This window comes from Nematostella vectensis, chromosome 2, assembly GCF_932526225.1.
Source record: "Nematostella vectensis chromosome 2, jaNemVect1.1, whole genome shotgun sequence".
NCBI lineage: Eukaryota > Metazoa > Cnidaria > Anthozoa > Actiniaria > Edwardsiidae > Nematostella > Nematostella vectensis.
In genome coordinates, this window is record NC_064035.1 from 12,373,970 (window position 1) to 12,401,706 (window position 27,737).

At 38.7% G+C, this 27,737-nt stretch overlaps 2 protein-coding genes and 1 long non-coding RNA gene across 4 annotated transcripts in view; 2 read left to right on the forward strand and 1 right to left on the reverse strand.

The window, feature by feature from the left end:
- The window catches only part of LOC116619184, a 44,632-nt gene extending 21,893 nt beyond the window's left edge, over positions 1–22,739 (reverse strand). Inside the window, exon 1 of the long non-coding RNA XR_004296559.2 lies at positions 22,364–22,739. This is a non-coding gene — a long non-coding RNA (uncharacterized LOC116619184). The remainder of the gene's footprint in view (positions 1–22,363) is intronic.
- On the forward strand, positions 6,051–14,533 carry LOC5514051 (homeobox protein Hox-C5). 2 transcript variants are annotated; one of them, XM_001634202.3, is made up of 3 exons: positions 6,051–6,711; positions 8,845–9,220; positions 12,811–14,533. In XM_001634202.3, exons 1-3 carry the CDS (start codon positions 6,706–6,708, stop codon positions 13,209–13,211), a joined length of 783 nt encoding a protein of 260 aa, XP_001634252.2. In that variant the 5' UTR covers positions 6,051–6,705; the 3' UTR covers positions 13,212–14,533. The 2 variants fall into 2 exon arrangements, with proteins under 2 accessions (XP_001634252.2, XP_032239585.1); XM_032383694.2 differs by lacking the exon at positions 6,051–6,711 and adding an exon at positions 7,163–7,998.
- Positions 18,327–26,944, forward strand: LOC5514052 (rho-related BTB domain-containing protein 1). The gene is made up of 5 exons (XM_001634203.3): positions 18,327–18,865; positions 23,456–23,700; positions 24,282–24,937; positions 25,475–25,729; positions 26,564–26,944. The coding sequence occupies exons 1-5, from the start codon at positions 18,441–18,443 to the stop codon at positions 26,753–26,755; spliced, it is 1,773 nt and encodes a 590-aa protein (XP_001634253.3). The 5' UTR covers positions 18,327–18,440; the 3' UTR covers positions 26,756–26,944.
- Positions 26,945–27,737: the final 793 nt, after the last annotated feature.

The following is a 27,737-nucleotide window of genomic DNA, read 5'->3' on the forward strand; positions in this document are numbered from 1 at the left end:
TTCTAGTGCGTCAGGATCCACCCATCAGGTGTCTCAGGGGCGATATGTGAGGGGCGGCGGTTATTTTCTTAAGCGCCTGGGTGTCCCATTCACGTGTTTGAGAGGCAATTTATTTGGTTTTTGAAAAAAATAAGGAAGCAAAAATTTTGCATTGTTAAACGAGTCCGACATATTTTTATATTTTAATTCTAAAAAGATTAATTAATTTCAAACATTCGATGACCAATGATTTACTACTTATCAAATCTGTTCTGCTACCGGTGCTACCACAGGTATCCCAGTAAATACTGAGTGGCCATAATGGGTGGCGGGTGGTCAACCAAATGTTTCAAAAGCTTACTCGCCAAGAGACTATTTACAACCTCGCACATAACTCATAACTGCGCACTGCTGTATAGACATATAGAAAAAAACGTTTCTCGGAAAGTTTCTCGGATAGCTTTTTCAATCATTTGCAGCCAGTAGGTTGGAAAACAGACGATAAGATTACTAACAATAAATAGAAAAAAAGGTGTACTGCAAGGTACTAATAAGCTAGTATAGTAGTATGTACAGGGTTTTAAGACTGCGCTACATTGTGCATTATAAAGGGGGCTTGTTATTAGTGTAAACGCATTCATGTCCCTTTAACAGAAATCTATGAGTTTCGTTGCAGATATTTTATCTCCCAATACTGGTTTAGTTTATTACCTTCGCATGATACGAGCTCCCTGTGTGCCCGATCTCTGCGACGCCCTGTCAAAAAGCCTAAAACGTTAAATATTATCATTTATTTTGAGATTTTGATTTGTTAATTTTTTCTCTAAAGTTTCCGTTTTTTTTTTCGGTAGCGCGCGTTCTAGACCGGGACTTTATAAAATGCACTAAGACAATGGGCAAAGGAATAGCGCAAGATCAAACTCGCGCATTATGCGGCCTTCAAAATGAACCTGATCCTTCCTACTAATGGGGCAGGACATATTATGTGGATAGAAATGCTTGAAGCAAGTTGTAAAAATGCTATTAAACATTATCATAATCTCTGTACAGCAATTAACAGGTATTTTAAACACCCCTAATGAACATAAAAAGGATCATTGCTAAAACAAATGCCGGATATTATCAAAATCCAACACTTTATAATTAAAATAAGTATCAAGTGAACAATAAGGCTCTAAAGGTATTTGCGAAGTGTGCACTATAAATATTACATAATACGTCATAATCAATATTCAAGATATTTTTGTTGTTTTTTACGGGTGCATAGAAAACGGCGTCGAATTGAGAACAATGTTTTCTCTAATGATATACACTATTTACACATTATTCTCCTTGTTGATGTTTGTGATATTATAGTGATTTTCAATTGTATTAACCGCTATTTCAGCCCTCCAAAGCACACTGTATCGTGTATGAGCCCACGTCCGGTCTTCCGGCCATTTTACAATCTCGTATTTTTTTTGTCTATTTTCCGGAGGTACACTTAAGTTGAAATACATCTTAGAAAATCAATATTATTTAAAAAAAAAAAAAACCCACACACACACACCCACATACACACACAAAATGAAAGTGATTGTGTATAAACGTGTCTATGATTTTTGTTGATCTCTTTAGCCTTGTTTAAGATTAACAAGTATGTTCGCAATTCGGTGATCGGAGAATCTTCGTGCAACTTCAGGTATAAAAACATTAAAATAATGAGCATTCTCTGTTGAGCATCCGTGAAAAACACAAAAGGGTTTGTAATACCACTAGCCTCTTACAGGGCCGTAGCAGGGGGTGGGGCACGGGGGGCATGTGCCCCCAATATTTTTAAACAAATTATAAGAGAATGACCAGTAGAGGCGTGGTTGTGCCCCCAATGTTTTCCTAATGTTTCTATTGTGCCCCCCCCCCCCCCCCCCCCCAATCTTACATGGCCTGCTACGGCTCTGTCTTAAAGAGAGTGCTCATACAATTCCCTAAGATAAACCTCGAGACAACTAGATCTCGAGAATTCATTGTTACACTTTGTGTTTCCACCCACCCTGTGGAGCGGTTAAACAATTTAAAAGCAGCTCCAAAAAAACATTATATGGACACACAGTTTAAGATCTAATCTCACATGACAATCTCTAAAAGCATTTGCTTATCGACAAATCACTCGCCTCAGGCTCCAAACTTCTTTCAATTTGACTTTTAGGATACAGCAAAAACCAGCGTGTAAGAACCTATCGGCAGAAATTTTGGATTTGAATACCCCAAAATATAAGTACGTACTAAGCCAAAAAATTCAAAAGATTCTTATATGATGGGTTACTCTATCAAAAAAAAATGAAACAAATTTGGGGGGTATGAAATATAAATTTGCTAAAATTTTGCACTTTTATAAAGATTTATTGATCAACATACATACAGTGGATATCTCTTTTAGCAAAGTGGCTATGTATTCAGTCATACTGTAATGATGAAACCTACTGTTGATTAAGCAACTTGGGAAAGATATTAAGAACATAATAAGAACCTATTTTGCCTTAATACTCAGTAAGTAACCCCAAAATATAAGAATCGGTTTTGCCAGACTTGAAAAAGTTTAGGTTCTTACACACTGGTTTTTAATGTATCTACTATTAAGGTACCCTTCTGCGCAGAGCTTTTTGTGTCACTCGTTTACTTTGCTCCACATCAATGTGGAGGGACACAGAAAGCTCTCCACATCAATATGGAGCAGAGTAAACGGGCGACAAAGAAAGCTCTCCACATCAATGTGGAGCAGAGTGAACGAGCGACACAGAAAACTCTCCACATCAATGTGGAGCAGAGTAAACGAGCGACACAGAAAGCTCTCCACATCAATATGGAACAGAGTGAACGAGCGACACTAAGTTCTTCACATCAATGTGGAGCAGAGTGAACGAGCGACACAGAAAGCTCTCCACATCAATGTAAAGCAAAGTAAACGAGCGACACAAAAAGTTCTCCACATCAATATGGAACAGAGTGAACGAGCGACACTAAGTTCTTCACATCAATGTGGAGCAGAGTGAACGAGCGACACAGAAAGCTCCCCACATCAATGTAGAGCAAAGTAAACGAGCGACACAAAAAGTTATCCACATGAATTTGGAGCAAAGTAAACGAGTGACACAGAAAGCTCTCCAATCAATGTGGAGCAGAGTAAACGAGCGACACAGAAAGTTCTCCACATCAATGTGGAGCAGAGTAAACGAGCGACACAGAAAGCTCTCCATTCAATGTGCAGCAGAGTAAACGAGCGACACAGAAAGCTCTCCAATCAATGTGGAGCAGAGTAAACGAGCGACACAGAAAGTTCTCCACATCAATGTGGGGCAGAGTAAACGAGCGACACAGAAAGCTCTTAACATCAATGTGGAGCAGAGTAAACGAGCGTTACAGAAAGCTCTCCACATCAATGTGGAGCAGAGAAAACGAGCGACACAGAAAGCTATCCACATCAATGTGGAGCAGAGTAAACGAGCGACACAGAAAGCTCTCCAATCAATGTGGAGCAGAGTAAACGAGCGACACAGAAAGCTCTCCACATCAATGTGGAGCAGAGTAAACGAGCGACACAGAAAGCTCTCCACATCGATGTGGAGCAGAGTAAACGAGCGACACAGAAAGCTCTCCAATCAATGTGGATAAAAGTAAACGAGCGACACAGAAAGCCCACCACATCAATGTGGAGCAGAGTAAACGAGCGACACAGAAAGTTATCCACATCAATGTGGAGCAGAGTAAACGAGCGACACAGAAAGCCCACCACATCAATGTGGAGGAGAGTAAACGAGCGACACAGAAAGTTCTCCACATCAATGTAGAGCAGAGTAAACGAGCGACACAGAAAGCTCGCCACATCAATGTGGAGCAGAGTAAACGAGCGACACAGAAAGCTTTTCACATCAATGTGGAGCAGAGTAAACGAGCGACACAGAAAGCTCTCCACATCAATGTAGAGCAAAGTAAACGAGCGACACAGAAAGTTCTCCACATGTATTTAGATCAGAGTAAACGAGCGACACAGAAAGCCCACCACATCAATGTGCAGCAGAGTAAACGAGCGACACAGAAAGTTCTCCACATCAATGTGGAGCAGAATAAACGAGCGACACAGAAAGCTCTCCAATCAATGTGGAGCAGAGTAAACGAGTGACACAGAACGCTCTCCAATCAATGTGGAGCAATAAAGTAAAATCGATCTTCCCGCTCTTATCCATTTCCCTCTCTTATCCATTTTCCCTATCTTAACTATTTCCCAATTATTTATTACCTCTCTCGTCTGTTTTCCCTCTCTTAGGCTAAGTTCAAACGTCGTATTATCCATGAGCCGTATTCAATGCATTTGCATGCATTTGCATTGAATACGGCTCATGGATGATATTAAGTTTGAATTTAGCCTGAAAGAACGAGTGAAAACTTCGAACAATTAATGTTGCTGTTGCAAGAACAGCCCTTTACCACAGGGAATAACAGGAAGACAGGGACCTTTTTTATTCATTTTCTGGTTAGATTTAAAAGGGGGCGTAAGGGTTGTGCAAAAACCGCAAAACCGAACAGAAAAATGCCAAATACCGCAAAACCGTCAATATAACCGTAAACCGAGCAGTCTAGAGAAACCACAATACCGCGGAATAAAATACGAAAAACCAAAAAACCGCGACAGATTAAAGGCAACACCGCATTGCCGCAAATACTTACGCCCCTCTCATTTAATTCTTTTTTTCATTTTTGTTAGCGTATCGCAGAGTTTTGTTTAAAACATTTAGATTTTCATTACGCCATATGTATTTTTATGCTGCTTTTACTGAGAATGCGAACTATAACCACTTGCAAGTGCACATTGAACTTACTGCGAGTTTCAATGATGTATTAAATCATCAAAAATTCAAATTCTAAACCACTTTCTTGCCTCTGTCATTCAAACTAACGGAATCAATTACTTTTGGTTCTTTTCAATTGGTCAGCGCCTTCCGAAAGATGGCGTGATTGGAAACCATTTCAGTGCTTGCCAATAAAAACGATTCAAGGACTTAGAATGACCGAAGCCATAAGGCATTCTAGGGAGTAATCATCAAGAGTTCGCAGAATATTAAAAACTCCCGTAATCATTCAGATTTAAAAATAAAAATATGCCGCAGAAAATGCTTTGGTGACTAATATTTATAGTACTTAATCGGTGATATTTAAATCAAATTATCCATAGAAGAAAGTATCCCCGTAATTTACCTAATAAATCTAGCCATTTTTTCCTCCTTCCATTGAAATAATTGGTTTAAATGGAAGAGTGTTATATTCAAGAGAAACGAGAGAAACCGAGCACGAGCGTCATTTATTGACAATCCAATTACTTAAGACATTTAGATGAATTCGAGACAAAAGAGCATAGCATAGTCAAATGTAGAAAATGAGGAACTGAAACTGGAATCAAAATCAAATTAAGACATACAATAATCATTAGTACCGGTTTCGAAACATTTGAGACTGGAATATAAACACAAAATCAAGTTTTGATAAGAACGCATTTTTGTATTAGGCGTATGTTATTAAAAATATAAGAGAACAATATTTCGGGGTGACAGCGATTGATGAGAAAGTGGAGAGTCCATCCTGGCTGTAGTGGCAACCGGTAAGATGTCTTTTGTTGAGTCCAGTACGCGAGTTCTTCACGCAGATACAAACACGCTATGAAGGGAAGACACTTCACGCAGATCCGCGCACGCAATGAGGGGTAAAGAAGGAGGGTCCTGACGGGGGCTTAATCTTACCGCGTTACACCCTCGCGCATTATTCTATGTCCCAAACAAGCAAATAGTGGTTCACAATGATAACAAGTGCATAAAACGTCAGTCTGTAGTAAGAGATTACTCAACAATTACTAAAACAATAATCAAGTCACGATCGACTGGAGACGAATTTTTGAAAGACGTTATGTTTTTCTGCATCGCATTGAGTGACAATTTTGTTTTGGTTTTAGACTAGCCGCTTTGCGGCAAGGCAAAGAACTGTCGGCAAACTGTACAGGACAATAAAACAGCGTGCTCACATTCGCATTTAGATCAATACGAATATCAATACATTTGTGATTTGATTCTGTCCTTTGGTAGGGTTGCTCGCCTTGCGCCAGTTTTAACGCGAGGAAATTGCGCGATGGTAGAGGTAATTTTCTTGTTACAATAGTCTTTCTGACCAGAGGGTGTTCATTTTAAGCACATAAAAATACCAATAACAGGAAAATTACTTATAGAGCTTCTAAAAATACAAACGCGCACGATTTTCACCACAGAAAAACACGTTTATAAAAATGGAGATGTTGCTCAAAAAGTAAACAAGTTATAGATGGAGGTACAGAGATAAGAATAGATCTAGTCTTTTCACGACAGGCTATGCAAGTTATTTTCAGATTTAACTTTTGTTTGACACAAACAGTACTTGGTTTTGTTCTGATCGGCCCTTCGAAAAGTCTCTCTGTAGAGCACGGCGGAACCTTCAAAGACCTGCCACATGTTGATGGACTCAGCATGCTTCCTTGTTAATTTTTCGTCGCCGGACCCCTTTGAAGTTCTTTTTCACAACAAAAGCAGAGTTGTATATTCCGTCCCTTATTCCACTATTCCCTTAAATAAATCTGTCAATCGAATGCGTCTTATTATCCGTCGATTGGACCACGTAAACTACAGTTTTAATCTCATTTACCACCCTATGCCCGACTTGGATTAACGTTTGATGGAGGTGAAGTATTTGATCTAATTTTGTTCTGTAATAATTTTAATCTAATGTTTCTGCTTTATAGTTTACGCAGCAATTTTTACGGTCTGTCCTCTGGACACTAGTATTTGTTTGTCCCTTTATTCTTCATTATTTTTCACAATTATGAGAGAATAATTCCTCGGCTGTTAAAACATGAAATCCCCAATCCGATCGTTTCGCTTAGCGCCTTGTATGTAACTACACTATTATGATTACAACGCGACCAAACCAAATATAAATACAGGAGTAGAAACAGTAATAAAACGGTATAGGCAAGTCCTTCCATTGGCTATTTTTTTAAAGGTTAAGTTAACTTAAAGATATGTCACGTCATTTTACTGCCGTCGATTTTTCACGCTTTGCCTTTCACGTTGACTCAAGCCTTAAAGGGATAGGTTAAACTATAATTGAAAGCTACAACAATAGACCAGTAAACATCATTGGTGGGGAACAGATTCTTTATCGAGGGGCAGACATTTACCAAGTATATCGAATCCTTGGAGGCTTTTATTTGAGAAGCTATATTGTCTGCAAGTATCAACATGACTATGATATTGCACTTCTAAATCGAGAAGTTCTAATGTTTAATAGAAGAAATGGCAAACTGGCCCACTGTGCAAAAGTGGCCTGTAAACGTAACAAAATAACCAGAAAAGGCAGAACCAGCTCAAAATGGACCTCAAAATGGGCTGGAAAAGGACGAAGTTTAGCAGTTAAATGATGGCAAAGAGTAACCTCCTTGATTGTGGCTGGTACTACAACTCTCCCTTAGCTGCAAACAGTCGTACACGAGAGACGAAAAACCCAGTTAAAGGATGTTTACAAAACAACATGAATTGTTGTGAATGCGGTAGCTGCCGGGTAACACAGTGACCTAAACTAAATTAATTTTGCTCATGGAAATATTACTCGGTGAAATATAAATTTTGTAATAACATGAAGTCAGTAATAAGTAAAATCGCGGGGGTAAGAAATGCTGGGCTATTGTATATCGCCGCGAGAAGCCAGTAGGGAACCTTTCTGCCTCCGTGTGTCCCAGTCGGCACAAAGGTACCGATGAGCCCGTGGGTTGTGCTTGCTGCATTCTTCACCATCAAATAAAAAGTACAAAAACGAGAAAATGACAACAGCTGACCTTCACCTCTTTTATCCTCATAAAGAATATCAGGCTTTTGAAGTTCCGCTACACTACATGAATAGGCTCACTTGGCATAGATATTGAGACATCTACCTGGGCCTTCATTTTCCCCTCACTACATATGGGTAAAGGTATATTTTTTAAAGGGTTATAAAGTTCTTATATGCTAGTTCAAAGCAATATCACTTATTACAATTGTAAAAAAACTGCATTATATGTAGATATTATATACATTTGTGTTTCAATTTCCTAAAAAAATTTCGTTCTCTGGAAGCCATTTTATAAGAAGCAATTTTGGTAGATCAAATCCTTAGCCTTGACGCTTACATTCATAAGTTTCTATATTTGGGTCTACTGAACATTACACAAGATGCCACAGGATAAAATTTGTGCTAAATCTGGCGCAACAAAACTGCTTTTTTTCTTCTTTTGCAAAAACTATCCACAATCGTTATAAAAGACATGATTTCAGGCGGATCTACAAGCAAAAAGGCTTAAACACGATTAGGTAGTCACTAAAACGAGCTGCCAAATGGGGACGATTTCTAAAAACCTATGAGCCTTGATTCAATTTATACAAGGGGGCCGAACTCTAGCGAAGCCGCCATTGTTTACTGCTGATGATTCGGTTAATATGATTTCAATTTAATTAGGTCGTGAGCGTGTGTTGTATTGTACATAGCCTCTCCCTGGGGCGTCAGTTGCAAATTTAGCCGACTAGGTCGCGATAAGTCAAAGCTATCTTTACAATTTAAGTTGCGGTGACCAACTAAAACTGACGCAAGGGGCGGGACCGGCTACACATTCATTAGAACAGTAGATTCCCCGCTCTTGTCGGCTAATCAGGGAAGCATATTGTTTACGAATGTGATAGCAAATAGGATAACTCCGCCCTTGTAGGGCTGCTACCCTGATTATAAATTACCCTCATCAACGCACTTGATGATAGTGATCAATCTCTAACTCTCGTGTTGCAGACCGGGACAGTAAGCAAGACACATTTGGGCATGAGCGGCGGTGGCGAGTGGCGCTGTAGGATGTCCTTACCGCATTTAGGCATGGCCTCAAACTTGCAGCCACAACGCTACAGTAACAATTTGGACTTTGGGCAAACAGTCCCCCTTACGCACGCACCAGTTCCAACAAGCCCTGTTGTGGGCTCAGGAATTCCGAGACAAGGACTCTACTACCATTCATCCATCTCTGCTGCGCAGAAACCATCGACACAGCCTGAACAACAAATCTTCCAACACCAAACTTCCACCAAATGTCAGGCGCAAAAGAAAAACGCTCAGGCGGAGAAGAAGCGTTGGCAAACGGCCGACTTTCGATGGATATTCACCAAAAGAAAAGGTTAGTCGGGAATTGAATAACAATAATTGGCATACTTTTAACGATCTTAGAAACCCAACGAAAAAACGATTTACCCGTTAGATTTACTACAAAGGCGATGAATGAGAAAATAAATAATGTAAAAACGACGAAATAAAACATCTTAAGTTTATCCAAAAATAGTTTTTTTTAGCAAGTCACGAAATAGAGTCACTATACGTAGGTATGGATCGAAGGTGAAGAACTCGAGTGTGAAGAAAGCCAAACACGCACACAAGCCGGTCCTACTCAGCCATGAACGCCGAACAGTCATCAAGGCTAACGGTAACGTTTCGCTTGTACGTGGTCTCACTATATTTGAACACTCAATTTGACAAGGTAACGGTCTAGTAGACATCTTCAAGTATGAAAGATAAACCCTGTCTACAAAAAACGTGAACTTTATGATGCCAGAATTAAACAAAAAAGCCATAAATTCAATTTGCGTAATTGTCTCACAAGGGCTAGTACCTTTCACTGTACTCTATGTAGAATATTATTTTTCAAACGAATTGAATGTTTTATCGCCTGTCTTGGTACTAGTCTAGGATTTCTAGTAGATCTTAGCGTTTGTTTCGGTTATTTGTCAACGCAAATGAATCCTGTAGATTAAGGGAGGCTGAGTATCGCAAAGCCAAGTGTTCCAATGATTGAATAAGTGCTTGTGGGGATAAGATCGAAGACGTGTTTGTAACAGATAAGAGTGCAGCACTGGTAACACATTACCAGCTTTTTATAAATCCTGAGAGCTAAATAATTTTGCTGTGATAAACAGAACAGAACCCAGAAGATCAATAATTGACTGAAAGGTGTTGTGGTAAAATCGTGTTCTCTTTTGCATTGTTGAACTGAAACCAAATGCAGCCCATAGACTCAAGATGCAACTACAAAACTAAGCCATGACCACACAAGGGAAGTTCTGAACCTTTCTACTTGATAATAAAAACGATAATTGGCACACGTTCGTGGCCTTGAATCTCGCTCAAAGCTTGGCGAATAAAAAAGATGAAAGGCTACAGACTCATGGCAAAGACCCACAACAATATATAATCTACAAGTACTTTCTTATAATAGACACGACGGCCTCTCCATTAAAGGTAGACATGCGAACAAACCACATCATTTCATATCTAATTACATTAGTGACAAAATTGTAGAGGCATTTTGTTGAAAATAAAATGATTAAGAAGATTGACCGACCTGACGCCTTCACGTCAGCAGGATTAGGATAAGTGAGATATCTTTTGTTCATTATCACATAGAGAAAATCTGTTAGGAGTAGCATAGCTTGCTGTTTTAAATAGGGCAGGCCCTTCCTGAAAATCGTAAAGGGAAAGCATCCAGCAAAGGATTTTCATATATGAAAAACGATGGTCTCAAGGATCGAATAAATAATGTGTTCAAGCATAATGGTGCATTTGACATAGCTACACTAAGTGCTTTATACTGATTATCAAATAGTTGTGAGTGTAACCTATTTCTATTTCACGAAGACAGATGGTGCGTGGACGATGAAAGGATGACAAATGTTGGACTCTACTTGTGTTTTTGATAACAACGGAAGGGCGATGGTCAGAGATGCCCTTATTTAAGAACTAGGTTTGTTATAGCGCTTTTTATAATGCTAAAATCTATTTAGAGTATTAAAAACGTTAAAAAATTCGACACACTAAGTACACAGCGCACAATATAGAATAAACGTTGCATAAAAACTATTATTTTCGGACACAAAAGTGTAGTTTCAGTAGTTTCAACTGTTATCTTATTTTGCTCTTTGGATATAAAAATAAAATAAAAAAATAGAGTAAGAACGTACACCGGCAGAATTATGAAGAGAGACCTAAGGCTCAATAAAAAAACCAATAACATTACTCGACTTGTACCTTTAAAGGTTCACAAATGAAAGAATTATGAAAATTATTTTTCACAAGCCCATCAAATACATAATAGTTGTTAAGGAATTTTAAAGAGAAGCACTTAGACTGTTTGGGAAAGATTAATGAGGCTGAGACAAAGATCGATAAAGATAAGATATTGCTCGTTTAGGCAAATATATCTTGGGCCATGATACGGGCAGCACGCCAGACGGACAGAGGATAGGCTACTTATATGGTGGCAGCGGGAAACGAATATTTTATCTTTACCATCACTTGCCACAGATAGGCATAGGACAGAACATAACACAACCAAAGCCACTGAACCAGTAACTACAATGTATTTTGGAAACGTGTTGCTTGACCCGTGATCTCTTCATTAAATCAATAAATTAGACTTAATTCAACATTTCATTGAATTCAAACACTTAATTCTCTTTTTTTCCAAACGTGCAGGATAGGTCCATGATAAAAGTAACCAGTGCTCATTTGATCTCATGACTTATTGGAACCTCCTTTGAGGCACTTATTTCGGCCAAGTTTTCAATAAGATAACAGTGGAACCCCTATAAACACCCTCGGGACTTTCATGAGTGTCCCGTATTATCAGGGTGTCCGTATTAAGCGGGCTGCCCTAAAAGACGTAAAAATTCATTTTAAACACTCAGAACTCATGCTACAGCAACACAACAGGCTTCATATTGAAATTTTAATCCTGTAAACTCATGTATCAAGTAACATTTGGATAAAGTACTTCTGCGAACTAGTGACATGTTCCTGTTATTGTTATTTCTTTATTACTCAAATTCATAGCACTATTTTTATAAATAACAGCAACAAAACAGGATAACTACTCCTTTTCTCAATCGTCCTAGCGATTGCCAATTTCAACTCAATTATTCTAACTGAATCCGTTATACTATAATTCAACAAAGGTTGTGAAAACTCTGCTCAGAAGGCATTTTGTTCCGGAAGTTGAGCTCCTGAAGTAATTAAGTCACTTACGTAGTTGTAGTTAATTATTCATTGATTGTAATTGATTGTTATTTGATACTCATGGTATATAAGAACGGACATGCGTTAGATCGGGGGAGGTTTTTGTGAAAGAGATTGTTAAGAGAGATTGCTACGAGATTGTTACCGAATATCGAAGAGATTGTGAAGAATAAAGAAGAAGAGAAAACGGAGATCGTTCCCAGAGTGTCGTTTGGATAGATATATTTCCAACACATTTTGTACACTCTGAATTTGCCTAGTCTATAGTCTGGTACGCTAACTTAGCTTTGTGACTGTTCTACACAGCACTGTTTACTGTGTTCCTGTTTTATCTTTTAGCATACTTGATGTGTCTATTTGCTTAAGAGCATTAGGTTTAGAAAAGCTTGATAATTAATACTCGAGAAATACCTTATTAAAAGTGCATCAATCTCCTGAAAGTGCGAGACTCGAATTTCTTTTGTCCGTATAGCGGGGTTAATTTTGAATGAAAAATGTCTTTCGGGCCACGTAAGTGTCCTTTGTCCGTATTAACGGTTGTCCGTATAAAGCGGATTAAGTTATAAGAGAATATATGATACTTTTGTCGGGACTTTGAATACTGTCCAGAAAAATGGGGTGTCAGTATTAAGCGGGTGTCCGTAGAGCGGGGTTCCACCGTACCATATGTAAAACGGATTATGCTTTGTTTTCTTTTGACAGCTACAGGGCCAGCGTCCATCAACACGAAAATTCCTGAAGAGAAAGAGCAAAACCCTTCACCGAGTCAGAAGAAACGATTCACATTCACACAAAGGCAACTTGTCGAGCTAGAAAAAGAATTCCATTTCAGCAAATATCTCACGAGAACACGGCGAATCGAGATTGCTACAACTCTAAAACTCACTGAAATGCAAATCAAAATCTGGTTTCAAAATCGAAGAATGAAATGGAAAAGGGAGTTTAAGGATTCCTTGCAAAAACCAGCGAACGGCGAGCCTACGTACCAAAACTCAAGCTTTGTTCAGCCTTTCCACAATGCACCCTTCAACGGCAACCATTCAACTACGATGGCATTAAACGGACTTGCGTACTATCCAAGCTACATGTCTGGGTTTGGGTAACCCCAAACCTATCAAATAACTTATGATGGTTGCAAAAACGGTTTACTCAGAGAACGACTTAGAGCACGGTATAACCATCCAATCATCCAGAAATCAAAGCATGTTATTATAAGCTTTGCCTCCTTATTTATCTCCAAGACAAAACATGAAACCTTAACTTAATACTACAATGACTAAACAGGTTTAGTTCCCCCAGTAAGACTAGATCAAGTATAGCTAAAATAACTATAGATATACAGCATTGCATGGCTCGACAATAGCCTCGTCCCCAGGCTACTCTCGATCAGCTCTACTCATTCGGATTCAAAATGGCGGTTTCAAAATGGCATTTTTCTGAGTTGCAAGAGAATCAAAAGGTGATGTCATAAAAAGGCCACGCAGCCATGAGACGCCTCCTGGGAACCAGCTAGAGGAACTTGTGCCAGCATTGATGCTGGGTGATGTTTGTGCTATTGCAAAAATACCTGTCTCAAATATCTGCTGGAATTATTTAATTATATTTATTATTATCGTATAATCATTATTTCCTTAATGAGCAGGAGCACTAGGGAGCGTAACTTCACTTCTGTAAGAGTTCAGAGTTGCAGAAGGTTCGAGAAAGACTTGAAAAAGCTAGACTTTCACAGCTTTTCTTTGGTATAATTTGGAAGGTTCCTATAATAGAAATAAGCAGTGTATACCCCGCCAAAGAGAACAGAGAAAATGAATGTCAACGTTACATTGTACCTTTCAAAATATACCAAAGCTTTCTGTAAAGATCTCTTACTGTAAAACAACAAGATTTCGACCATTATTTTCTTAAATTGCCCGAAGTTCGAAAATAATCTGTCTCTGGAAAGACACAAAAGTGGATACTGGATTGGAAAATTTTTAAATCTTCAAGAAATGAACTATTGAGAATGCTCATTCTAGCATCGGTGCTGAGAAATAAGCAGTGTATACCCCGCCAAAGAGAACAGAGAAAATGAATGTCAACGTTACATTGTACCTTTCAAAATATACCAAAGCTTTCTGTAAAGATCTCTTACTGTAAAACAACAAGATTTCGACCATTATTTTCTTAAATTGCCCGAAGTTCGAAAATAATCTGTCTCTGGAAAGACACAAAAGTGGATACTGGATTGGAAAATTTTTAAATCTTCAAGAAATGAACTATTGAGAATGCTCATTCTAGCATCGGTGCTGAGCTTTAAATCAATTTAATTTAAAAATAATGTATTTGCCCTTCGGAAGGTGGGCGTATTACTACTGTACAAAATAACAACTGCTGGTCACTGTACAAAATAACTGTTGGCTACTGTACAAAAAAACAACTGAGGCTATGTCAAGATTTGCCTTACGCACGGGGATGCTTCTAATTTACTTTTTGACATTTTTCATCCATAATCTCGCCTTTTTTTTGTGCGCCAACCAGAAGTCGAGTTTTATTCTTTTTTTTTTTCTTCAAAGCTAACCGCAGCACTAGCATCTCTTCTAATCCGGCATAGTTAAGCAGATAATATATGTACTTTTATCGAATTAGAGTAAAACGTTACAAAGAAAAGACTTACGGCTTCTGGCTGTAGTCCATAACCTAGAAACGCCTTAATTCCCTATCTATTATTTCCCTGCAGGCATTTTCTTTAGTTTTAGTTTTAAAATTATTGTAAATAACAGATATATATATAAAGTGGATATAATAAATATCTCAAGAGAAATTAGTACTAACTACTTACTAACCGAGTGAGGTCATGCCGGGAAATATCAAAATGAGGCTTTGGCGTATCGACTGAGGCTTTGCGAGTCGTTAAGGTCGAGTTTAGTAAGTTGCTTATTATATGGCTTTTTAAAATAAAAATGACCAGAAAACAAATCAATTTTCACTTTCGCGCGAATATCGATTAGTTTATCGATCGATTTCAAAAAGGCGGGAAAACAAGAAACACTCGCTCGCTGCCTAATCAAAAATGTAAATGTATCACCTTTTGAAAGCTACAGGTTTTATCATAGGTGAAGTTGATCCAAACAATAACAAAGAAAGCTCAGATGCCAGTCTTCACGGCATGGACTGTTTAGTTCGAAAACTTCATGGTATTTAGAGAACAAACTTCTGAAGTAAAATGAAAGGGCAATCGCTTTGTGCTACTTTATGATTTGATGGAAATATTGCATTAACAAATAACAGGAACTACTTTTATCTTTCTGGGTCTTTACACCCCTTGTTATATATTCATTTGCCTTTGTTTATCCGAAATAAAAAAAACTTAAGCTTTGTATATCTTGGCTATCGGTGGCGCTCGCCGGCTCGTCATCTTATTGTTTTTCTTTTTGTCAAAATTTTCCTCTTCAATCTCTTCAGGATAATAAAACTCCTACTCAGAGTGCTTGTCCATTCCCATTTTTTTGGTGGCTTTGGTGTTTTGGTGGATTTTGTTTTAGCGAAATTCGTGCAACCGAACTAAACAACACAAAAAAGCTCACTAAATGTACCGACGGAAAAAAGACGGCCCGCCAACCAACCATTTATGCTTCTTCTAGGTGTTAGAATTCGCTACTCGAATGTTCGCTGTCGCTCATTTTTCAGTTTTAAAGTGGAAAAAAAAAATCAAAAAAACTGTAGATTGTAAAACTTTTTTCGCAGTGCAATACGGAATTCCGTAATGCCCTAAGGGACGGGCAATAGAAGAATGTCACTACTATAAGCCTGGTATTTGTCCTGTAAAAATGTGCGCGTGACCCGTATTGACCAATGAGCGCGCTTGAAAATTCATCACTGGGATATAAGTATGTTTAACCCTTCAACTTCTGGGTACTTTTGAGCAAAATTGTAAGAAAAACAGACTGAAAACAGAAACCTCCCCCCAGTTTTTTTATAAGTCTCTTTGTCCCGAATCCAAACAAAACATTTCCAGGTCCAAGGAACCCAGAATAAGCCTGGTATTTGTCCTGTGAAAATGTGCGCGTGACCCGTATTGACCAATGAGCGCGCTTGAAAATTCATCACTGGGATATAAGTATGTTTAACCCTTTCACTTCTGAGTACTTTTGAGCAAAATTGTAAGAAAAACAGACTGAAAACAGAAACCTCCCCCCAGTTTTTTTTTTATAAGTCTCTTTGTCCCGAATCCAAACAAAACATTTCCAGGTCCAAGGAACCCAGAATAAGCCTGAAAACAATTTTTGAATAAGGTTGGGTAGCAAAGATAGCCCACATTGGAGAGTATGAGGCCATTCACCAGAAAATTCCTTTCTCACTTGGTGAAGCCCAGACAAGGAATTATCCCATTGAATCAACCTCAGCGTGCAAACATCCATAAGCACAGCATTAATTATGCCCAAATAGACTTTATGATGTCCTAAGGCACTCTCCAGATGTGAAAAAGCTGTAATTTTTAAGCAAATTACAAGCAAAACTGTTGTAAGCAACAGGCTGTAGCAGTGCCGTCGCTAGAAAGAAAAGGCACCGCAGTGCATAGTTGGAAACTTCAAGGCATACCCTCTTGGGTCAGCGGTAGCTTAGCTTAACTGATAGTGTTGGACTAGAAAAGGAAAACGAAAAAAATGTAAAACATGCGGGTAAAACTCGAACCGCGGATCGAGTTATCCGAATTCAGGCGCGCTACCCGTTGGGCCATCGAGGCAAACGGGAATATTCAACGAAAAAAATAAGGTATTTGTCAGGTACCTGTTGTAATCGAAGCATCGCGTCGAAAATTCGTGAAAAGACAGAACTCATTTGAACATAGTTCCTGGATATGTAAAATTCGTATTTTCGCACATTTGTTTATTATCACATGGTGACGAGTCAGCTTCGTAATAGGTAGGTTCAAAGCAAATCAAACTTCGTTATTATGGTAGGTTAGGTCCAAAATCAAACACTTCCGTGCGGGATACGACGAGATAAGGTTGAGATGTGGAAGGGGGGAGGAGGGTCGATCAATAAGGCCATTAAGGGTCGCCCGATCCTACAAATTATTACCAGGTTCCGAGAGTGTGCTACAATCCGCTCAAATGTTAAAGTCTTATCAGTGACTCCTTCGGACAATTTGTATTTGTCCTCTTTTGATCGATTTCATTCACAAATAATAGAGATTGAAATATTCATAAAACATTTAAATGTAAGATCCAGAAAACTCGAATAAATAATAATTTCTCGTTTGGACCATTTGTTTTATAATTGCAAAGGAAACGCATAAAAACAGTCATTCTCTCAACTATAACCATAAAACATATTATGTTGGCTGGCATTGTTAACAAAAAAATGAGACATACACGAAAAAGCTAAGAAGTTGAGCATGTACTAACGATCAAAAATGTTTTGCGTATCAATGTTGAAATGACAAAAGGCGGCAAAAGAAAATCATTCTAGAATTTCAGAATTTATATTGGTAGTTTTTTCGAACCATCTGAATGGAAAATTTAGCTGAAAAACAGAAAGATAATGAAGAGATCGCAAACTTTTAGCTGATACAATTAATGTGAGGACTGGTTGAAACATCGCAAGATTGTGTGAAAGAATGGCCATCATGTATTGGGTACCCTGTGGTAACGTAAATATTCCTTTTTATTTACTAACAAAGGCATATATGTATGTAGCTTTGTGGACGCAATGACATATCTCCGCCAGCTGTTACCATTACCATAAGATGCAAGCTATAAAACGTATTATTGATATTAAAATATGGAGAATTTTGCGAAAGGAAAGAAAGGGAGAGAAACAAAGGGAAATTTATTCAAATGGAAGGTTATATGCACTAGCAACTTTTTGATGGAGATCAATCGATACAATTTTAATTCAGTAGAGGCTATCTATTTTCCAGCAGTTTACGCATTTGAGAAAGCCGTTATATAGAGTAATGAGGCAGAGAGCCTGCATGCATCGGGTGTGTAAAACAGTTGATCGGCAGAACATTGACAATGGCGTTTGGTCAATAACCTATGGTATAACCAAAAATCAACTTTTATACTATCTTCCAGAAAAAAAAAACATTCATTGAATCGTATGTATAAAAATTTAAGGAATGATCACGAAACATAACCCTTTCTTGCTTTTACAGATACTAGTTTTTTAAGTTTTTCAATGTTGTATACCTGTTTCATAGAGTACGCGTGGGGTCTGGGCAAGATATACAAAACGAGAGATAAAGGCTTCAGTGTATTTACTTTAAACGACAGCTTCATATTGTTGTCACACGATTTATTTTCTACCATAAAAGCTACCAATTTTGATGCACCCGCAGTTAGGAAGTCATGAACGCAATAAACACGCGTCGACTGAAGCTTAAGGTCGTCGGAGACACCAATGTTGGTAAAACCTGCATTTTGTATCGTTGGTTCTTAGAAAGCCAGTCGCCGCAAGACGTCTATACCGTGATGCCAAAGAGCATCCCTCCCGTGCAGGAGTCGTTTTACACAAACTTCTCCTACGACCGAGTGAACTATATAGTGACTTATTGGGATACATGTACCCTTGCCAGGACTGAGGAACTCGACTTGTCCAAGCTACGGCCGTTGGAGTATCGCGACACAGACGTTTTCATAATATGTTTCGATATCACCAACCCCACCTCCTTCCAGAACGTCTCCACAGTCTGGGTGCCTGAGCTGAAGCACTATATGCCAGAAACGCCAGTTTTAGTCGTCGGGAATAAGAAAGACATGCGGACGAACACAAGGTAGGGGCACTATGATGTTCTTTCGCAGCCGATTTAGACACGGATTCATTAAAAGGGATTTCATTTTGAGGGCTGGCTAAGAGGCAGCGTTAGGAAGTTATAATTTCCTTTTCGGTAAGGCGATGACTTAGTGAGATGAAAATAAACGACTTTTATTGCAAGATATTCGGATAGTGTCATGCTCGCTAGAGCGGAAAGTGCACAAGTTATAAAGCAAAGGCCGTTCATTTTTAAACTTTTTTAGCCATTGAGTTTTGTAAAGCGGAAAAAGCAATCACCAACTACATTTTACTAACAGCTGGGGAAGTGACAAAATAAATTATATTCTTTTAAAATTGGTCTATAAAAGTCTGTAAAATCATGGTGCAAAACATAAACTTTACAGGATTGCACCAGAGAATTATGAAAACATTTATTCGCAATTTTAAAACATTTAAGCGAATGATAGCATTGAGTTAATTTCTTTTATTCACAAAATGCCTAAATTTTCAGTTATACTTTAGCAAGGTTCTGATATATTGCACTTCTAATTTCTTATTTCAAATGATTCTTGTAAAATTTAAATATAAAGCAATAAAACAAGTAAAAAGGAGAATCAATAAAATAATTTTCCATAGAGCAAACGTTGAGGTTTAACCCCGACACCGAAAAGGTATGTGTTAAAGAAACATAGCCCGAAGGACAAACCACTAAATTAAAAACGACACTTAGTCAGAGAGGATATAAGTTGTTGCTTTTCCCTTTGTGGTTCGGTTCCTGTCGATGGCACTGCCTTCATCATTTGGAATCTCTTTTTTTTTTTTAAAGAAAAAAACTTAAAAGTTTTCTTTGTTTCCTTTGCCAATTATTCACTGACCTTTTAATAAAAAAAAGTGTGTGATAGAAAGACATTTTTAAGTGCAAGAAAATTAAATTTAAACGTGTATATTCTTACATTATGACAGTGTATCACACTTTTAAATGGGGAGTTGCTGACAATTTGATTTCATTGACCTTGTCTGTTTGAGGAGTTTTTGATCAAACTAGTTCATAAAATAAGCATGATTCAAGAGGCCTGAAAACTTATTGTAATGTACATTAATTGGATTGAATTTTTTATCATCACAGAAGGGCAATTGTTTTTTCTTTTACCTGCCATCTTAAAACTTCTAATTCTTAATCACACTTAGCCTTTTTATCTGCAAACTTCGTATGATCTTTAATAAGTCAGGGCTAGTAGCTAATCTAAGAATGGAAGGGGGTGATCTAGATGCAAAAGCAAATTGTTACTATTGGGGTTTTGATTAAGTTTCAGAGTAGGTGGTTGAAATTGATAAGTAGGGGGTGAAAGATATTAGTTCGAATAAACATTAACCAACTTTTTGAAAAAAGTAGCCGGCACTCAGAAAATAGTAGCTTTGTTTACTCCTTAAAAATGTCATCCAATATGGCAATCTATAGTATATTATTGAAGGTTCAACTAAATGTTTTGTGGACAAAAATAGATAGCTGGTAAAGCTGAGATGCAGAAATACAAATTCTTTCAAAAGGCTGTAATGAGTAAAAACCCATTCACCACTGGCTATTTTTTAGCTGATTTTTTTTGGGGGAAAAACAGACCAAAAACAGATTCCGCCCCACATATTTTTAGTTTTTTTTAGACAACCAAAGTAAAACACTGTTGTACCTAGTCCGCAGTTTATAAGTTTTCCAACAGTGCTTTGAGGTCCAAACGTCTGGCTGGAGCAAAAACTGTATGTCATGGCAGTTGCTTGTATATTTTATTTTAAAAAAAAAACAGCTGATGCATGAGTAACTTGATCTGGCACAAGAACAGTCTGTCCCCAAACATTACAGTAATCAGTTAGCTGCTTCTGGATATCACTTCAAAAAGTCCATAATTATCAATAAAAATACCCAAATAGTTGTGTTTGTTAACAGAGTAATGAAAAGGTTCACAAATGGTACTCGACCCTGCCTAGCGGTCACTAATTTTGATTTTGACTGTAATTCAGATTATGTTGTTTGTCTCATTACTTGCTCTATGTGTAGCAAACAATACATAGGATCTACTATTATTACTATGGTTTTAGGAAGTGTTAATTATCTGTAGCGATAGAGTTCAAGGATGACCCTATTTATTAACTTTTTTATTGCGGGAATCATTCCAAGTCTAAGTAATGTTATGGTACAACTTATAGATAAGTGTAACTATGAGTTTAGCTAAGGAAAGGGGAAGTCAGTGCACTTATTGGGTTAAGTCTATCTATTCACTGTGACTTGTTTGTAATGACTTTTTCTCTATTAGAAACACATACATAAGATTCACATACATAAAGATTCTTTCTTGAAAATTATTTCTAGGTCTATAGTGCACTCCATTCTAGAAACCTAATCACATATCTTTACCTCCTGATTAGAAACTGCTGTATTTGGGTCTTTTATTCATCTAATACTTAAAAAAACACAGGGAATTGAATTATCACAAGGGCCAGATTTAGCTTTTCACTAAAGGGGGCTTTGGCTCAGTGAAAAAGGGGGAAGGGGTAATTACTTTTTGTTACATATGTCTTTCTGGCAGCCCAAAGGGAGGGTTAAAACCCCTTAAACCCTCCCCCTAGATCCGCTGCTGATAGCAAGGATAATGAAGGAATTATTGATCCCATAAGTGATATTGTATTCAAATAATGTATGTCTTTACTTATGGAATTTGGGGGTATGCATTTTTCTATTGGCTAATCAGAGCTGTAGCACCTATGTTTAGGGGTGTGTGGGGAAGGCATGTGCCCCTGGTTTATATTTTTCTAAAAGCATGTAAATGACCAGTAATGGCTGGGCTGTGCCTTAACTGAGATAACTTTGAAATGAATTTCAAGAACTTTAATCTGGTTTCCTAGTATAGCTATACTTAACTACTACCAAAAATGATGTATGCTGCATGTTATAAGTAAGAGTTCAAACCCCAACAAAGTTATATAAACAAACCTGTCAACTCGCCCGCATTAGGCGGGAGTCTCAAGATTTTGGAACATCTCCCACTCTCCTGCATGGAGCACCAAATCTTCCGCTTTTCGCGATTTTTATCCCTTCCGAAGAATTATTCTATAGAAAATTGACATTTTGCCTATTTCCGAATAAAATGATTAAAACAATAATTACCTTATGTAGCACAATTTACCCTCGTGAGATCTTTAAGTGGCTTTGTGCGCGAGAGCTTTCTATACGGCAAACGCCTGGGAAGTTATACCCACCCCTCCCCCAAAACAAATTCTAAAGCCTTGCGATTTTCGGAGGTTGATAGGTATGTATACATTGCAATGCAGTGGTCATTACACTACAGTAAGTACTTTAACTATTGATAAAGTATGATAATCCAAATCAGGCAGGTATTTGACTGAGTTAGTACCTACTTACACATATTGATGCATAGGGATATGTAATTAAGTAAATAGTAAGAGATTCTAAAAATAGATACTTTTATTCGAGAACGAAATCAAATTTATGACAATTTTGACTCACCTTTTATCTTTTCGTTTCCTTAGTTCTTGTAGTAGTCTTTTGTGGCTTTTTTCTTCGGGTTTAGCGTTTATTGAGAGCGAACTTTCTTACTTTACACGTAAACAACCAACCGAGCCAAAATGAGGTTTTCGCGCCAAAAACCAGGCCTTTCCTTATATGGTAATATTACCAGGGCTCTCACGGCACAGGCGCCCGTTTCTCGAAACTTGAAAACCTTTTTAAATCTTTTTGACCCCATCCGGCCAATTTTACGGGCCCGAAAAGTTTTCGGGAGTTTCGAGAAACGGGCTCCAGGTACTTCGACTTTTAGCACTTTTTAGAGATAGCGCATTTCCAGTTTTCCAGAAATTTATTGCAAAAAACATCGATCAAACACTCCTTGTTATTGTTTTATTATTAATAATAATAAAATACAACGGTTAGTTCGCAAGAAAACAATAATAACGTCTTGCATGTTTTTTTACGATATTTGATTGATATATTGCTTACTCGCTTTTGAGCCCCCCACTAAGAAATAGCAGCTGGTAAAATTTTGTAGCCTAAGAGATGGGACGAACACGCCGCCTACTTTTATGGAGTGCCTCCGGGCCCTGAATCGTCTGCTAGAATCTATGAACTTGAAGCAGGTAAATGCATACATGAAACCCTTGCAAGGATTTCCAAGGATTCCGAACCCCACCCATAGCTTGAATGGGGGGGGGGGGGGGGGGGTGAATAGGGGTATGCAAATCTGCCGTTCCGCTACATTTTTGGGGCAAATCCGTGGATCCGCAGAATTTTTTTAGATCCGCATGGTTTGACAGATAAACAATAGCATCGTTTGAAACTAAAAATCCGAAATTCGACCGTCAAAGCAGTCAAAATCCGAAATCCGCTCCCGAATTGTCATGAGTAATCCGTAAGCGTTTCGGGGCCGAATCCGCCGATCCGCCAACCTATTCACTTCCCCCCCCCCCCCCCCCCCCCCCTTCCCCTTGAATTGACTAGTCATAGTAAGGTTGGACTGGACCCAGTCCTATGGTTTTGCACGGCAGCGTATGAACAACTTCTGATACATTCCTTAAAAGCTCACATGCTTTACTTCTTCTACAGCTTTTTGCCGTGTATGGTGAGCCCTTCTAAAGGTGAGGAACTCGCTGCACGCTTGGGAACCGTTTATCGAGAGAGCAGTGGGTACACTGGGGAGGGAATCAGAGAAGTTGTCGGAACAGCAGTACGACTTGCTGTTCAACATCGTCTGCAGACACAGACGAACAAAAAACGATTTAGAATGTTTAGACGGTCTCCATCGAAACTTTGTAACCATCATCCAGAGCCGCCTCTTCTTCCTGTTCCTGGTAAGTTCTCAGTCGTTGTGAGATTTTTCGTTGCTTCACAATTCTGTTAGTATTGGAAATAGACATCATTGATTCCACCATGTACGGTTTTATTCGTCATCCCCCGGAAGAGCGTCGAAACGAAGACCAGCAATTTCAGTGATTTGTCGTTTTTTCCTACACGATTATATTAGTTTTTTACCTTAAACAGGACAAGCATGTTAACGACCGTAGTTCGCTGGGAAATCGAAAACCTATGCTTTTGTATCTCTTGAGGCTTCAGAACGTAGACTACAGTAGAAGGCTTTTTTTCGCCGATTTCCGTAAAAGCAAATTCGATTTGAAATACGTACAAATTCGGCCGCACAAACTTCTTGATTTGCACTCAGATTTTTTGAGATGGATGATTCTTTTCTTGAGTCACGCTCTCAGTGAAACGAACGTGAAACGTCGTTCGCCCACTGCCTGTTTAGAGGGATTCCCCAAGGGTCATAGCTGGGTCAAATTCTGTTCTCGATATGGTTAATGACTTTTCGTGTTACTTTTCTATAATAGCTGCATGTTTACCAGTAGTTCTCTGTTGTTTTTCTTTTTTTTTTCAGTACCAGCGCCAGAAATTAAAGTCGAGGACTCCAAGTTTGCTGAGGACATGAAATGTATGTTGGACAGATCTACTTGCTACGACGTGTCATTTCGCTTTGGTTCTAACCTACCACTTTTACAAGCGCACAGATTTGTGCTTTCAATCGGCAGCGAGTGGTTTCGAGACTTCTTCGAGAATCAAGACCACCTTCATAAAAACCAAACACATCGGACTATTGATATACACTCTTCTACCCACGAAACACAGGAAATATCGGAGAGCCTACGTTTACATACTTCGCCCATTTATGCCCAGCCTAGATCATTCACTCACTTGATACGATTTTTGTACCTCGGACAATTCGACGTTTTTGATAAAGGCTTGGTCTCTGAGGTATTATCAACCCTAAACTGTGTGCACATAGCTGAGCTGAAAGAGATATGCACGAATATACTTAATAATGAAGACTTTATGAACAAAGACGTTATTGAGAGCTTTATTGAAAAGAAATCAAAGATAGCAAAGGAAGTATTTCTGAACAGACCTTTGATGTCCGATGTTGTGTTCAGAGTGGAAGGGCTTCAAGTGCATGCGCACAAGGCTATCATCATGGCACGCTCCGAGGTTATGGCGGCCATGTTTGGTGGCAGCTTCGCCGAAAGCTCAAACGAAGAGGTACGTAAAGGCAGAGAAGGGAGAAGGGAGGGGAGGTGCTTGAATCAGGAATAAATATATCAGTTTAGGGCGGTGTAAGGGGGGAGGGGGGAAACGCTATTCTTGAGTACTAGCAGGGGACAAACGTTATCGTTTTACATCCTTTCACATGTCCTTTGTACAATTCTAAATTTATGCATTACCCCCTCTCCCCTCCCGCTAGCTAATATCCTGATTTTTCGCTCATTTTGAAATTATTTACGGGCTGCCTAAATTGTCAGCTGTAAAAAAGGTTCAAACTTGAAACCCATTAGTGGGTTTCAATAGGTTGTATAGGAGGTTGTCTTTTGATACGGGCTTGAAAGTGCCTAAAAGCAGAAATAAAATATAAGATATCTTTATGATGGTATAAAAATTAGACCGACACGACGGTATTCTTTTAGGGGGAATTCTGAATTTCCTTTAAGAGCTCGCCATACCGCAAAATCTGGAGACTAACCCTTTTGCGCCACCTCTCCGGGGTATGATCGTACCAACTCCTGCCTATCTCTTTATCAGATAAAGCTGAAAGACACACCGCTAAAGGCGTTCATTGGACTGCTTGAGTATCTGTACACAGACAAACTATCGCCACACGAGAGTCTCGGCGAGGACAAACAGCTTTTGACCCTGGCTGATAGGTTTTGTCTGAACCGAATGAGGAGCCTTTGCGAGCGACGTATATCCGAACATCTTATCGCGAGGGTGAAAAAGCAGATGAGCGTGGACACAGAAACATGCGAGGAAGTCATCGATGCATACCTTCTTTCTCAGGTGAGGCCACTTCAAAGGCGTGTTCAAAATTACTAGAAACAAAAAATTGCTAATACAAGAATACAGTCTCCGGTAGGCCTTCTCATAAGGGGCCGATAACATGACGAATTTTGGTCCGGGCTGAATTTTTAACCACGATGGGGTCAAAACCGATATCCACCATAAACATTGCTATTTCGATTAAATGAGCAAGTTTTCAGCCCGGGCTAGGATTTTCAGCCAGGGCTAGCGAGCTGAAAATTGCCATGTTATAGCGTAAACATGTCAGCCCGGGCCAAAACAATACAATTCAGACCGAAATTCATCATGTAATCGGGCCCTTAGATTAAATGGCTTGGCCAGGAGTCGCGGTTTGAAGTGCGCAATAAACGGCGTGTTAATACGCATTATCCGTCGAACTTTTCTAGAAAGGCAAAATAATGCGACTTTGGTATGCCTTTCAATCCAGGCTTTAGCCTTCCAAAACAGCGGCCCCTTGACAAAACCAGTTGTGTTGTTATCAAGCCTGTAAAAATTTCTGTTGACCACACCCAAAGTGCTATCCCTTAGGGTTAAAATTGATTTTGCCGATGATCACCCCCGTCTGTTTTTATGGAAATCACCCCAGGATGAAGCTTTAAATTTGACATTAGGGACCTTAAGCAAGGATGAAGAAGATGGCTAGGACAACGAGATCGAAAAAAAATGTGTTCGCACTTGGTAACCGGTTAGAATTTAATTGCAATGGAATAAGCAAAACATTATAGTCAAGAGACACACATTGCCGTCGTCGTTGCTTAAGGTCCCTATTGAAAAAATGAGTGCTAGTTTTATACTCTTGGTGTACTTTTACAGGCTCTTAATGCCGATCAGTTGCACCGTTCATGTGCTTACATCATGAAAACAAATTACGCTGACTTCGAGTTCAAGGAAGTTCTATCCCAGCTCAAACCTGCCGACATCCAGCATTTAACGGAACACAGATGGCCGCCCTTGTCGTTTTTTCGACAGCTAGAGGAATACAAGAAGAAAACCGGAAGACATTGAATATTCAATTGTTTAACCGAGTATCATTTGTAGATTCACGTCAATCTAACACCACGTTATTTACGAGACAACCAGATCTACGAAAAACATTTTCCAGAGTATATTTGTAACAAATATAGAAAAGCATTGTAGTTTCGCAAATGTAAATAATGTCTAAAAACAGCTAAATAAAATGCTAATAACCGGTAACTCGCTATTTTTTCAAGAAAATAAAGAAAAGCAAGAAATGATAACTGTCAACCTAGATGCAGTACATTAGTCATTCCCGAAAATGTCTCATTTTTATTCATTTTACGCACCTTATACAATAGCATTCCAGGGGGTGGCGGTTTTCAAATGCGGGGGGAGGTATTGTCTTGGGAAAGGGGGGTACTTCGGTTTAACAGAGTGTACAACTAAAATGAATTCAAACAAGTTAAAATAAGTATATCGTCTTTCATCAAGCCATCGATCTATACATGTGACGCTGGATACATATTTAGGTACGTGTAAAAACGTGCGTCCAGGTATAAAAAAATGGAATTCCCATCCGCCGCTCACTGCATCGACTTGTGAAAATCGCAGAGCGCACACTACATCGAGGTCCATAGATTTCCAGTTAGATACTTTATTAAAAGGAATTAGGCCCATATTCATTGACGGTCTGACGGTGGGGGATGATTTGATGATTGAGCAAAGCTCAATAATAGCCTTTAGCGTGTATCGCATGTCGACGTACAAGCAAGCTGGTCAAGGCAACATTTTATTCTTTGTTTTTTTTTTTCATTCACATTATTTTCCAATAAATTTCGAAATAAAACTATATGAAAACAAGAGTGTTTAAACGATACTACAGACGTAAAAGACATGGCGATGTAATCCCCGTTGAGGTATAATGCTGTTTCAAAAGCCACGTGCAAACAGCGCCAATACCGACCAACATTGTAGGCACTTCCTCGCTTTGTTTACCACGAGGTAAAGGCTTGCAGAACCACTTCGCAGC